Here is a 14,688-nt window from a genome sequence, read left to right as displayed (position 1 = left end):
GAGAACAGTGTTAATGGGGCCCTGGTCATAGGTTAGAGCCTCGTGAGTGCTAATCAGATTTACTTTGTTATGTGGCCACAGGCTGCCCCTCTGACCCCGGCAGGCGGCCTCTCCGTGTGTGGCTTGATCCCAAGAGGGACAGATGAGAGTGCAGAGGCCACAGGGAAGGCCCCTCCCCCAGCTCTGTGGGTGATGGTTCAGCTGCCTGGACTCCATGTCCAGCTAGAAGAAAACCAAGAGCCCCACCAAGCAGCAGGCCTGGAGTGGGGAGGCAGAGCCCGAGTCCCACACGCAGGAGGGGTCAGGAAGCCAAATGAGGGTCACTGAAAAGCCTGGTCTCCTTTCAGGTTCTGGGGAGGTCTCGACTGTCAGCCTGGCCCCTCTCATGACACCCCTAGGAGGCCAGTTGGCTAATGCTGGAGAGGACACATGAGGGTGTGTCCCTCCTGCCCTGCACAGTGCTCCTTGGGTCCCTTGTCGCCTCACACAGAACTCGGGGCAGTGGGTGGTGAGGTGATGCTCAGCTCCAGGCCCCTTTTGGAGAGCTTTCATTTGCGCTCACCTCCCCAACCCAGAGAGCACTTTACCATCGAACTCTACCCTGTGCTTCTAGGAACCTCAACCACTTGGTTCTCTATTGACCTCAAACTGAAAGTCAGCAAACCCACGGCCCCACGAGAGGAGCTAGAAGCATGGTGAACTTGTGACTGTTAGAAAAAGGAAGCGAGTGGATGTCAAATGGTGACTGCCTTTCGCACCCTCAGGGGAAGCCACCCTTCCTAAAAGACAGTGTGAGCGGTGCCCGCAGAGTCAGGCCAAGCCATGGCCCTGCTCCCAAGGCATCGGGGCAAGGGTTTCCTTGGGCTCTGCCGTCCATTTGCCCCTTTTTCCTTCCTCAAACACCAATTTGCTATTTTTCAAACTATTCTTGGGTTAGAAGGGAGGAGTAAAAAATGTGTCTGCCAACACCTTATCAGAAAGGCATGCGCTTTGGGATGAAGGACCCAATATAGAAAAAAGTGCGCATTCCCGTCGTGGCGCAGCAGAAACGAATCCGACTAGTATCCATGAGGATGCGGGTTCCGTCCCTGGCCTCGCTCCGTGGGTTAAGGATCCGGCATTGCTGTGAGCTGTGGGGTAGGTCGCAGACGTGGCTCGGGTCCCACGTTGCTGTGGCTCTGGTGCAGGCCGGCAGCTGGAGCTCCGATTCCACCCCTAGCCTGGGAACTTCCTTAGGCCAAAGGTGTGATTCTAAAAAAAGACAAAAAAGAAAAAAGTGCCCGTCTATCATCCATATTCTCCATGACACAGTGAAACAAACTTACAAGCATTTCACTGCATCCATGTGGGGGCGGGGAGAGAACCTGGAAAATTGCTCACAAAGAGATGGTAAATGAAAATTAATTAAAAAATTGTTTTGTACATTCAAGATGTGTAAAACGTCATCGCTGTTCTCTTGATTTTGTCATGATCGCTTTCTTGGGTTAACTTGGTGACTGTAAACATATTAATAATGACTTCCGCAGGTTCACTTGTCACCCTGGTCCCCCTAACCCTGTTTTTCCTATGTAAGGTCATAAGTTCCTCAACCAAAAATTCTCCTTCCGCGAGGGTTATGAGGAACCTTACCCAGGCAGCTCGAGAGGTACTCTTGTACTTCAGAGTGCATGTGATGGCCCATCTCCCTTCCTTCCCATTCTGGATTCCTCCCCTTTCCTCCCCTTTCCTCCTGTACCTGGATTTCCCTCCCCCCACCCCTGTATCCTTCTTTCCTGCCGTCCATTTGTTCTTCCGCCTGTCCTTCCATCCGTCCTTCCTCCTGTCCATCTCCACCCTTTCAGGGATGGGGCACTGAGGGCTGTGGCTAAGGCTGGCCCCGAGCCCAGCCGCACAGCCACTTGCCTCCCACACAAGTTCATCCAGCCCCCTTCCTGGCCCCACGCCTCCCCCACATTGGCGTGTTCATTTCACAGCCATCCTTACGGTGTCCATCAGTCACGAACGCGCAGTTCCAATCCTGGAGGCTCCTGCCTCCCATCCAGCGCCAGCTCATCTCCTCACTCTTGTGTGTCCTCAGGTGAACTGCCCTCACCTCAGCCGTGGATTCTGCACACCTCGCATCCGGGGCAACACCTGCTTCTGCTGTGACCTCTACAACTGTGGCAAGTGAGTGCCGAGCCCCCAAGGGGGGCTGGGGTGGGGGAAGGGCTTGTGGTAGGGGTCAGAGACGTAGAAGACGGTGGTCTGTCCGTGTGTTTCAGCTGACACGTATTACCTGCCTTCTCTGTGCCGGGCATCATGCTCAGGGCTTGCAAATATCTGATCTCATTTAATCCTTACCTGTGAGATATGGAGCTTTAGTATCCCCATTTTACAGATGATAAGAGTGAGGCTCGGAGGAAACAGACAGCTAGTCCAAGGTCACACAGAATTTGAAAATGGTAGAGGTCAAGGTCACACCCAGTTCTAAGTCCAAGTTCAACAACATTCAGCAAATTGTCATTGAGCACTTTCTCAGTGCCTGATGCTGTTCCAGAAACTGGAGATTCAGCAGCAAGCAAGACAAAATTCTTTGCCCTCACAGAACTTAGATTTTTTTTTTTTAGGGAAGACAGTCAATAAACACACCAACATGTCAAGTGTTGATCAAAGCTGTGAAAAATAAAGAAACAGGAGAGGTAGGTAGATAGTGACAAAGTGGGCAGGGGACGTGCTGCATCGGATAAGAGGAGGAAGACCTCTTTGAGGAGGTGCGATTTGTGAAGAGACTGGAATGATGTGAGAGGGTGACCCAAAGATCTAGTGGATACTTGGGAAAAGACTGTGTCAAGCAAAGGGAACAGCAAGTGCAAAGGCCCTGAGGCAGGAGCAGGCTTGGTGCTGGTTCTGCCACAACGGTGCTGGCCCTCTGCCTTTCAATTTTGAAAACCTCCTTTATTCTCTTTCAAAGCATATTTAGGTGCCAGGAATACAGAGACTCCTGCTGAGGAGCTCATAGACTAGTAGGGCGGACAGTCATGTGAGCCATTGATTGCAGTCTAGTGTGAGAAGTGTGAGGATTTGTGGATGTCCTGGGGACCTTCTTGATGGGCAAATGACTGAAAGTCAAAGTTGCCAGGGTGAGGGTGGGGCAGTGTCAAGGAGGAGGGAATGTGGGAGCTGAGGCTTAAAGGGTAAGTAGGGAATTAGGAAATAAACCCAAATGGGGTGGAGGACCGGAGGGTGTCCTCAGCAGTCGTGGGGGTGGTTATACAAGGTGATACGAGGTGAGGGCAGAGCTCTAGTCACAGATCAGATCTTGAAGGGCTCATAGGTGTGCCTTTGGATTTGACCCTGTAAGCAACTGGGAGCCATTGAAGGATATAGCATGTAAGGTGGATTTGAGTGGTTAGAGACTGGAGGCAGCTAGGGGGCCGGTGCAAGAGTCCAGGCCAAAGGGGACAGAGCCAAGATTAAGTTGGTTTGGAGGCAACTAAAATCAAGGAGTACTTTTTTTTTTTTTTTTTGTCTTTTTGCCATTTCTTGGGCCGCTCCCCCGGCATATGGAGGTTCCCAGGCTAGGGGTCTCATCAGAGCTGTAGCCACCAGCCTACGCCAGAGCCACAGCAGCGCGGGATCCGAGCCGCGTCTGCAACCTACACCACAGCTCAGGGCAATGCCGGATCGTTAACCCACTGAGCAAGGGCAGGGACTGAACCCGCAACCTCATGGTTCCTAGTCGGATTCCTTAACCACTGCGCCACGACGGGAACTCCCTAATCTCAAATTTCTAATTCACCCCCCCACCCCCCCTTTCCCCTTTGGTAACCATAAGTTTGTTTTCTATGTCCGTGAGTCTGTTTCTGTTCTATAGATAGGCTCATTTGTGCCACATTTTAGATTCCAAATATAAGTGATATAATATGGTGTTGATCTTTCTCTTTCTGACTTACTTCACTTAGTATGAGAATCTCTAGTTGCATTCATGTTGCTGCAGATGGTATTATTTCATTCTTTTTTGTGGCTGCATAGTATTCCATGGCATCTATCTTCCACATCTTCTTAATCCATTCAGCTGCAAATGGCCATTTAGGTTGCTTCCACATCTTAGCTATTGTAAATGGTGCTACAGTGAACATAGAGGTGCATGTATCTTCAAATTATGGGTTTTCTCCAGAGTGATGCCTAGGAGTGGGATCAAATGGTAGTTCTATATTAAGTTTTCTAAGACACTTCCATATTGTTCTCCATAGTGGCGACACCAATGTACATTCCCATCAACAATGTAGCAGGGTTCCTTTTTCTGCAAGGGCTACTTTTAAGAGCAGTTTGGAAGGTGGAATAGACAGGAATGCGTGGGCAAGTGATGCAGAGCGTGAGTAAACAGTCCTGTAGGTGGGGTGTGTCAGCCCATGCCTGCCACGCACATAGTTCCTTCCAGCCCTCAGTGCAGGAGGTGTGTGTGTTGGGGGGGCGAGGGCCAGGATGGTGGGGGGAAGGGAGGGGTTGGCAGAAGGGGCCTAGATGGAGCTAGATCCAGAAGGGTCAGCTGGATGCACCCCTCCTCACTCCCGCTCCCCAGCGTCAGTGTGGGGGGGCCAGTTTCTCTGGTTTGAGGATGGCGACCTGACAGATTGGAGGCGGAGGAGAAGGGGGACTCACATGAGCCCTTTTACTTTCCTCGCTAGCACCGGTCTCATTTCTTTAAAAGGTTTGGCAGCGGAGGGAGAGAAACTTCAAGACTCAAATGAGGTTTGGGGATTATCTGGGAGGTTCAATTATTCATGTTGTAATAATAACTAACACTTGTAAAGGACTTCCCTCCTTAGCGGTGATGGAGAGCCAGCTATAATTGTACTTCCTGAGCCCATCCTTCCAAAACTGATGGACAGAATGTAAAATAGGTCCTCTTGCCTCCCCTTTTCCATCCCCTTCCTCCTGCTTAGTCCCCCCCACCCCCCATCAGCTGGCTCCCCTCTCCCTTCTCCTTTCCTGTTGCTGAGATCCTGAGACCCCAGGAGGAGAGAGGGCTGAGAAGGGAGGGATTCCTAGCAGGCACACCCTTCTCTCTGCAATTAGGTGTGTTTCGGAAAAAGGTCTGAATCAACTAAATCCTACTTTAAATTTCATTTAAGTGAGCCCTTAGGTGAATTTTTTTTTTTTAAGCGGAGGCTCAAGCCCAATTTATCTTCCTGTCAATCTGAACTTCATAGTAACTGACTTACTTAAAGCAGGTTATGCCAGGATTGTCTTCAAGGCTGTAAAGGAATTTTATGAGGAGCTCTGCTAAACTCTCGGCTCCCTAAAGGCAGCGAGCATGGCTTAATCTTATCTGTACCCTCAGGCCCCGGCACAGGATGGGGTTTGAATGAAGAGCTGCTGACAAGGGAGGGACACCCTTTTCCCCCCGGGAAAATAAACTATTGGGCAGGTGACTAAGAAGGCTCACGGGAACTCTCCCCCTAAAGACCTTCGAGCTAGAAATGGGGTTCACCCACCTGATGCCTGGAGACCAGCCTCAGGCAGCGATCTCAGCCTTGTCTGTAGCGCTGATTCTTAGGGTAAAGCCACTAGAAAAGCCCTTTGTGAGCTTTTCATCAGGAAACAGTCCTACTGGGTCAGAAACCAAGGCCACGAGACTTAGGAGGTGATGATCCTACAATAGAGGGAAAAGATTTTCCTTGACCCCAGGCTTTTTCCAGCCATCTCAGAGGAGACCCAAACTCTGGGCCTAAATAGAGCTAGCTAGAGCATGCTGAGGCTCGGAGACTTTAATTTACCGAGTGTGTATTTGTTTTCCTCATGCGAAGCCTATTTTTAATCAATTGCCAGCTCCTCTAGTCCATTTCCTGGAAAGGAGGCCAAGAGAAAAAAAGTGGGAACAAAAACATCAGGCAGTCATTTGAACAGCACTACGGAAACAGAATTTCTACTGTCCCCTCATAGCCACGGACCTTTTTTGACGTCAGGGGCAGTGAGGTTTTAATACCAAACAAAGATGATTCCATTTCGCCTTGTGCAGGAAGGTGGCTTCCTCTAGGACATGGCTCCTTGGCAGCTGCCTTTCAGTCCTTTGCTGAGCTTTGGTGAGGTCAAGTCAATATCACTGGTTTTCAGTGTGTAACCTAAAGGAAATGGGAGTGGTTTGTGAACGGCTGCAGCTGGTAATAAATAAAATGAAAGATGAAAGCTCATTTTCATTCGTTCCTCCCTTTGCCAAACTTTTATGGACCTCCTCCTGTGTGCCAGGGATTGTTCTAAAAGTATCCTTGGAGTTCCCTGGTGGCCTAGCAGTTAAGGATCTGGTATGGTCACTGCTGTGGCACGGGTTCGATCCCTGGCCAGGAACTTTCACATGCCATGGGCATGGCCAAAGAAAAAGAGAAAAAGAATAGGTATCCTTAAAATATAATTTCCCTTTTAAGGAACTCAGTTTATCAGGGGAGGTGGGGGAGGGGGTTTAGACCAATACACAGAATACATGCAGCGAGAGAAGGATTCACAGAGGCTCCCTGTTGCTGCTGCCTGTCCATCACGAGTTGGTGAATGATTCCAGGCCCTTATCTAAGAGCAGAAGGATACCCTTCAGCCTTATCCAAGATCTGTTGCCTCCTACTTTGCTGAATGTGGACTGAAACACAGAGAGGTTATCTGTTTCTCCAGGCACAGCCAGCCAGTTGGGAGCAAGGGGGTGAAGGCCCGCATTGGGTGACCCATCTTATGATCAATGCAGTGATCAGTCTTTGAACTCAGTTACTCATTCACCACGTATCTATTGAGGACCCGTAACGTTCCTACCAGTGAGCCAGGAGGCAGTGAGGGGCACACAAAGAAGTGTAAGAGAGGACCTTGCACGCGGGAGGTTACGATTAAGACAGAGCCATCATGTCCGCCTTGGCCTTGGTTGTAGCTTCGGCACCCTGCACAGGGCTAAACACTGAGTAGGTTCTCAGTAAACGTCGGATTAAATACGTAACTGAATTACTGACATACGTGAAGGGCCAAACCAAGACGAGCAGACCAAGGCTGTGGGAGTCCAGAGAAAATGCTAATGAATGGGCACTCAGTCCTTGAAAGAGGCAGCAGGGACGTGTGTGTGGAAGCTTTGCACAGTGGGGAGGTCAGGACAGGCAGAGAGCGGAAGGCAGGGCCTTCCGTGCAGAGGGAGAAATCGGAACGAAGGTGTGGAATAAGTACCCAGCATGGCCAGTTTGGGGCTTTTGAGCACTCCACCTGGAGGGTCGATTCCATTTTGGAGTCAGATTATGGAGCACTGAGGAATTGCGACACTTCTTACCGAAGGTAATGGGGAGCCATGAAGGGTTTTTGATGTAATGAGTGGCTTAAATTTAGAATGTTTTTTTGGGGGGTTCCCATCGTGGCTCAGTGGAGGCGAATCTGACTAGTATTCATGAGGACGCAGGTTCAATCCCTGGCTTCTCTCAGTGGGTTAAGGATCCGGCGTTGCCGTGAGCAGTGGTATAGGTCGCAGACGTGGCTCGGATCCTGCGTTGGTGTGGCTGTGGTGTAGACCGGCAGCTGTAGCTCCAATTTGACCCCAAGTCCGGTAACCTCCATATGCTGCAGGTGCGGTCCTAAAAGACAAATAAAATAAAATAAAATAAAATAAAATAAAATAAAATAAAATGTTTAAGGAAGCTTAATCAGGCTGTGGTAGAGTCTGGCGGGAGGGCCCTGCAGTCATGGAGGCTTGAGGGTGGGAGCAGTGAGAACACAAAAGATAGAATTTCAGAGGAACCTCTGCCCAGAGACTGAACCAGATGGAATTATGAATCTCAAATAGAAGCAAACCACATTAATTTGCTAAACCCTGAACCAGATATAAGTATTAACAGTCTTTTTGCTTCATGGCTGAGTAAAAAAACATTTTAGTAGCTGCTGAACCCACTCAAACGAAAACCAAACATATATTCTCTACAATTACTGGATCTTTTTAAACGAACTACAAATCTATCCCCAAGTTGTGTCTGTGCCTTTAAAGCTTCACTGCCTTGAAGAGCAAGATTCAAACGTTTGAATGGTGTTGCCAGAGGCTGGCTTTTAGAAGGGAAAAAATATCGATATATGTTTGGTGGGGGCTCTTCTAATGTGCTAGAGTAGCGCTTTCGTGCATTTGCTCATGAAATCCCTCAGGCTCAGACAGGTTAAGAAAGTCGCTCAGGGGAGTTCCCGTTGTGGCTCAGCAGTAATGAACCCGACTAATATCCATGAGGATACTAGTTTGAGCCCTAGCCTCACTCAGTGGGTTAAGGATACCGTGTTGCTGTGGCTGTGGCATAGGCCAGCAGCTGCAGCTACGATTCAACCCATTCAACCCGTAGCCTGGGAACTTCATATGCTATGGGTGCGGCCCTAAAAGGGGGAAAAAAAAAAAGGAAGCGAGAAAGTCACTTGGGGTCAGACAGCAAATGAGTGACAGAGCCAGGGTTCAAATGCAGTCTGGCTGCATATTTTACTGCTGTCTATATGTCCTACCAGCCCGCCCTCGGTGTATGAAGAGGTGGGCAGAGATAATTGGGGAGAAGTCAGAAGCTGATTCTCAGACCTTCCCTGCAACCCCACAACCTCACACGCTCCCTCACACACAGGCCTGCCCTTTTCAGGGGCTACTCCTTGTACAGCGGTGTCTTTTTGAGCTATAGGTAATCTGTGGATCCTCCCTGCCCCATCCCCAAGCCCAAGTACAGTGCCAGCTAATAGGAGACACTCAGTGTACGATCCCAGTGGTCTCCAGCTGTGTCCTAAAAACCCTGAAATCCACTAAAATCCCGCTATGGAAGCTTACTCTTTAAAACAGTGGGTCTTGGAGTTCCCATTGTGGCTCAGCAGGTTACAAGCCTGACGAGTATCCTTGAGGATGCAGGTTCGATTCCCGGCCCCTCCTCAGTGGGTTAAGGATCTGGCATTGCCGTGACCTGCCGTGTAGATTGCAGACATGGCTCAGATCTGGCATTGCTGTGGCTGTGGTGTAGGCTGGCAGCTGCAGCTCCAATTCAACCCCTACCCTGGGAATTCCATGTGCTGTGGGTATGGCCCCCCCAAAAAAACAAATAAATGAAACAGTGGGTCTCACGAGTTCCCTGGTGGTGCATCAGATTAAGGATCTGGCATTGTCACTGCAGCTATTCTGGTCGCTGCTGTGGCGCAGGTTCCTGGCCCAGGAACTTCCACATGCCTCTGGTGCTGCCAAGAAACAAAAAAAGTGGGTCTCAAATATTAGTGAGCTTGTGAACACAGGTTCTAGAGTCTCACCCCAAGAGATTCTGCCAGATTTAGTAGGACTGTGGCTGGGCCTAGGAATCTGCATTCCTGGGTACATGCACACATGCAGAGACACCCAAAAGCACACACAAATAACGCACACAGGCAGGTACACAGACACACAAACACAGATGATTCTGATGCAGGCTGCCCTGTAACCACACTGATTTCAATTCCTTAGAGAAACGCTGTTTTGAAAGAATTCTAAGATAATTCATGTTCATAGCAAGGAATGGGATAGAGTGATAGGGCTATCTTTGGACAGAGTGGTCAGGGAAGACCTCTCTGAGAAGGTGATATTCTGGTTTTGTGCAGGATCTCAGCTTTAGCTTAGTTTAGTTTTTGGCCATGCCTATGGCATGCGGAAGTTCCCGGGCCAGGCATCAAACCTGCACCATAGCAGCGAGCCAAGCCGCTGCAGTGACAATGACCTATCCTTAACCTTCTGTGCCACAAGGGAACCGCTCAGCTTTAGTTCTTTATTGGGACATTGTTTTTTTGTTTCTTGGAGGTTTTTTGGGTTTTTTGTTGTTGTTGTTGTTGTTGTTGTTTGGTTTTTAGGGCTGCTTATGGAGGTTCCCAGGCTAGGGGTCGAATCAGAGCTACAGCTGCTGGCCTACGCCACAGCCACAGAAATGCCAGATCTGAGCCGCATCTGCGACCTACACCACAGCTCACAGTAACGCCAGATCCTTAACCCACTGAGCGAGGCCAGGGATCGAACCCGCAACCTCGTGGTTCCTAGTCAGATTCATTTCTGCTGAGCCTTGATGGGAACGCCTGTGTTTTGTTTTGTTTTGAGAGAGAAAACACTGAAATCTTGAAGCCTGAATTCGGATCCCAGCTCTACCACTTAGGACTTGAGGAAGCTCCTAACCTCTGTGTGCTTCAGTTTCTTCATCTGTCAAATGGGCACGTGGGGGTATCTACCTCATCGAATATTGTAAGGACTAGTAGCACCGCGCAATAGAACTTTCTGCGATGCTGGACATATTCTATAATCTGCTCTGTCCAGTACAGTAACCAGTCACTAGTGAGCCCCTTAAAAATGTAGCTGCCCAGGACTTCCCAGGTGGCTGGTGGGACTGAAGAACTAAAATTTTCACTTTTGCTTTATTTTCTTAGCCACCTGTTGACAAGTAGCTGCCATATTAGCACAGATGAAATGAATTCACACACGTAAAATGCTTAGCCTCCTGCCGGCACACAGCAGGTGTCAATAATTGTCATCTAGGAGTAGTGTTAGCAGTGCTAACAAGTGGGAGGGGTTTTTTTGGGTAAATAGCAACCCAGCGTGGCTTGATCAGTGTCTTGCTCCCTGAGTGCCTTCTGGGCTAGATGTCCCCTTACGACAGCTGCCCACCTGCCCACCTGTCTTTTCTCGCTGAGCCACCTGATAGCCAAAGCCCAGGCGGGGTGGGGGTGTTGGGAGAGAGCAAGAGTGAGAGCGAGAGCGAGCGAGCGAGCGAGCAAGCAGCCTGCTCCCTGGGAACTGACTGGCGTGTGCCTCTCCCCATCCAGCCGGGTGGAGATCACCGGTGGCTACTACGAGTACATCGACGTCAGCAGCTGCCAGGACATCATCCACCTCTACCACCTGCTCTGGTCCGCCACCATCCTCAACATCGTTGGCCTGTTCCTGGGCATCATCACTGCCGCTGTCCTGGGGGGCTTTAAGGACATGGTAAGGAAGGAAGGGAACTCCCACTCTGCAGAGGCCCCCTCCTCCTGTCAGGGCCGGGGTGAGGCTAGGCGGTTGGGGGCAGTGGGGACCCATGTTTTGAAAGGAGGGACAGAAGCCATGGCTTCAAGAACGTAGCTGCCCTCTGCAGTTCCTGCTCTTATGCAACGGGCCAGTGGCATCTCTGGAGCGCTGGGACGCAGATGTGAGCCCCGGCCCTGGCACAGTGGGTTAAGGATCTGGCATTGCTGCATCTGCGGCTTAGGTGGCAACTGCAGCTTGGATCTGATCCCTGGCCCGGGAACTCCATGCGCCAAGGGGCGGCCCCAAAAGAAAAAAACAAAAAACAAAACCATAGTTGCCCTCAGCATCTCCATTCGAAGGAGTCAGGTAACGTCATCTGTCTGCAGAGATTCTTATTGACATGAGTTGCCCGTGTTCCTGAGGCACATTCAGGGGGCAGGTGGGCTTCAGGCTGGTTATGTCAACCTAGGCTTTCATTACCCCCCACCCTCACCCCGATCCTGACACACACTTTTAGTAGAAACCTTTTTGGATAGTTTCTTCCCTAACAGACTTCGGGAGAGCTGGAGGGAAAGCTGTTTTGAGCTACAGGTACGAGTATTGCTGGTCTCCCCCTCCCCAGGAATTTCTGCCAGGAGTTTCCCTGGAAAGAGCTTGGGGACTCTGTGCTCATGAAGGGCCAGCCCAAGGCTAAGCTGCTTGTCGGGTCTTACCCTCAACCTCAGCTCCCCCGCCTGCCCTGTGCTCCCTTTCAGCTCTTTTCCATATTTGCAGGTGTGTCTGCAAAGGCACCCCAGGACTCAGCACCCAGCAGGCCCCCCATAATAGTGGGGTCCTTCTTTTGCTTTTAAAGCATTTCAAAGCATTTATTTGCTTATTGAATAAACCTTGATCTCTAATTAAGGAGATAATGGCTTTACAGCTATGGCTATCAACCTGGTTTCAGATTAGAACAGAATCACCCGAGGTGCTTTAAAAAGCCCAGCTGCCTGGGCCCCTCCCCTGGAGATGCTGACTTAATTGGTCTAAATTGAAGCCCAGGCCGCAAAATGTTTTAAAAGGCCCCCAGGTGATTCCATAGTGTGGGTGCGGCCCTGGTTGAGTGTGACTGCTTTAAAGAACTGTCCCATGTGTGCCTAGGGAATTCTTTAGTGCCCCCCAAGGGTTTTCCTTTGACCCCAGAAATGAGGCAGATAAGCCCTAGGCCCTTGGCTGTTTCTGTTGCATTTTGGGGTCACTGAGGAACAGAAACCTGAAAGGCCCCTTATAGTTTGGCCCTGGACTGTCAAGAGGACGAATGATGGAAAGCGAAAGGCCCGTAGTAGGAGAAAGGAAGAGAAAGGCTGCGGCTTGGGGAGCAAGTCCCCAGCAGACCCGGGCTGACCGCAGGTACTGAGGGTGCCTGCTGGTGACCCTGAGTCAGGAGAAGAGCCTTCCCTGCGCCTGCCAGGCCTGTCTTAGCTCTTTTTTCTCTCTCCCTGTCTCACACAAGCCTTTCTCACCTCCACTCGCCTCCTCCCCCTGGGGAAGGCCCTAGCGCTGAGCAGTGGGAGAAGCGGCAAGGTAGGTGGGCCCCTTGGAGGGAGAAGGATGCCCTGTAAGTTGGGGCCCGAGGGAGCTTTAGGGTGAGAACGTTTTGGAGAAGCTTTTTCTGGATTGAAGCTTCTTGGGAGAAAAGAATGCCCTTTGTCCTGGGAAACGTCCCCCAGGGAGCAGGGGAAAGCGGAGGCTTTGTGTGGAATCTGAGCCGCTCCGGCTGGAGGAGATGCTTCCTGTTGGGGTTGGCAAATGGAGGCATCAGGGTTCTCTGAATCGTCCCGAGAGCTTTCAGACGTGGGCAGCTGAGCGCCTTGAAGCACAGACGGGATGGCTGGTGGCCACTTGGTAGGCCCTGTGGGGCTCCTGCAGGAACCTTTGCCAAAACTCAGTTGACCATTGATGTATAGGCTTATTTCTGGACTCTTATTTTTAGCTGTTAAAGTATGTACAGTATTATTATGTTTCAAGTGTACAATATGGACTGTTCATGTCACTGTGACCTTTGATCTTGTGTTGATGGTCCCTCCTGAGAGGTGGCACTAACGGCCCCCTTACTTTCTCTAAAGGGCTTTTGCCCAGTTACTTTCCTCACTCCCCACCAGTGCTCCTACCTTGTGAAGTAAGTATTACTGTCCCATTTCACAGATGACGAAACAGGCCAACAGAGGCCAGGTGACCTGCCCAGGGCTAAATAGCAGAGCTGGGAGCCGAGTCCAGCTGTGTCAGAAGCCAGAGACTTGGCACCTCTGCTCCATCCCAGCTGCCCCTAACGGGCCTTTTCTGACCTCCTTCATTTAGTGGCTTTAATTGAAAAAATTAGAAGTGAGTTGTTTCCAACTCTTGGGAGCTTCTTGGAGAGCAGATGAGGAGAGCAAGGGAAGAAATGAGTGTCATCAAACGCCAAGCCTGGGAGCGCAGTCAAGGGTCAGTGGGGACAACAAAAGACGGAAGCCAGGAGCAGAGGACCAGAGACTGGATTCATGAGGTGAAAGAACAAGCAGGAGTTATAAGATGGGGCACCAAGAAGGAATCATGGCTGATATCATGTTATTAAAATGAAACGTGGTGTTTTCTGTGGCCTGGGTTCAGTCCCTGGTCTGGAAACTGAGGTCTCACGTCAATCTACTACACGCCATGGCCCCAAAAAAATTTTTTTAAAAGACAGAGACATGGTGTAGAAAATTCTGGAACATCAACAAGGTCGGCCTACATAAAATCCTCGGCTGAGGTCCAGATGTGCTTGGCGACTCGTGGGGTGCCTTCTCCCTGAGTAGAAGGCCCAGGCTGGTGAAAGGCCCTCCTGAGGCGAGAGGACAGGACCCGAGGGCTGCGAGCCAGCAGCCTTCACCACCATCAACTAGGAGCCACCATTTCCAGAGTTGTGGGAACCTGAAAGGAAAAAGGACATCGTTCCCTGACTACAGGGGCTTGGTGAAAGGATCTTTAATGTTTGATGACCAAAAGTGTTTTCTGCCCAAAGATGTAAGAATTGGAGGTCAATCTTTAAAAAGGGACAGTATCTTGCCATTTTCTCCTACTTGGTATTTCCAGTTTAGAGTGAAGCAGAGGGGAGATGAAAGCAGCCTTCTTTCCGAAGTCCAAAATCATTGTCTCAAGAGACTTGGTCTTTGTCCAGGCAGATTGCTTTTATCATTTCCTGTGCTGCTAGTAACCTTTCACTTCACTGGAGCTCAGCATGCCACTGATCAAAAATGGGGGAATAACGAATCTGACGTGTATCCATGAGGATGCGGGTTCGATCCCTGGCCTCGCTCAGTGGGTTAAGGATCTGGCGTTGCCGTGAGCTGTGGTGTAGGTTGAAGATGCAGCTTGCATCTGGCATTGCTGTGGCTGTGGCGTAGGCCAGCAGCTGCAGCTCTGATTCGACCCCTAGCCTGGGAACTTCCATAAGCCACAGGCGTAGCTCTAAAATGACAAAAAAATGGCCTCATGCCATGAACCCCAGAATTATTTGTACAGACATACACGTTCCTATATGCACATACAAATTTAGACAGAGCCCAAATGTATTGTAAAATCAGATTTAAAACAGCCTGACCATTGTTTGGGGCCATCCCTTTTGCTCCTTCCTTGCCCAGCTCCTCACTTCACCCCCTTCACTCCCTTGACCTCTCTTGGTGCCCCATCCATTTCCTCCACGTTTCTCTTCTGTGGCTTTCTTG

At 50.2% G+C, this 14,688-nt stretch overlaps 1 protein-coding gene across 2 annotated transcripts in view; it reads left to right on the top strand.

The window, feature by feature from the left end:
• Positions 1–14,688, top strand: part of TMEM255A (transmembrane protein 255A) — a 50,721-nt gene that overhangs the window by 23,639 nt on the left and 12,394 nt on the right. The window contains exons 6-8 of one of the 2 annotated variants that reach the window (XM_003360426.5): positions 1,574–1,645; positions 2,078–2,166; positions 10,783–10,945. In XM_003360426.5, the coding sequence (XP_003360474.1) occupies positions 1,574–1,645; positions 2,078–2,166; positions 10,783–10,945 (324 nt within the window). The remainder of the gene's footprint in view (positions 1–1,573; positions 1,646–2,077; positions 2,167–10,782; positions 10,946–14,688) is intronic. The other variant, XM_001925258.7, reaches the window with a different exon arrangement.

Source organism: Sus scrofa, chromosome X (assembly GCF_054392235.1).
Source record: "Sus scrofa isolate SSC_HxYL_T2T_F1_AM1 chromosome X, Sscrofa_HxYL_maternal_Yorkshire_Landrace_v2.0, whole genome shotgun sequence".
NCBI lineage: Eukaryota > Metazoa > Chordata > Mammalia > Artiodactyla > Suidae > Sus > Sus scrofa.
This window is presented reverse-complemented; position numbering and strand designations above follow the sequence as displayed.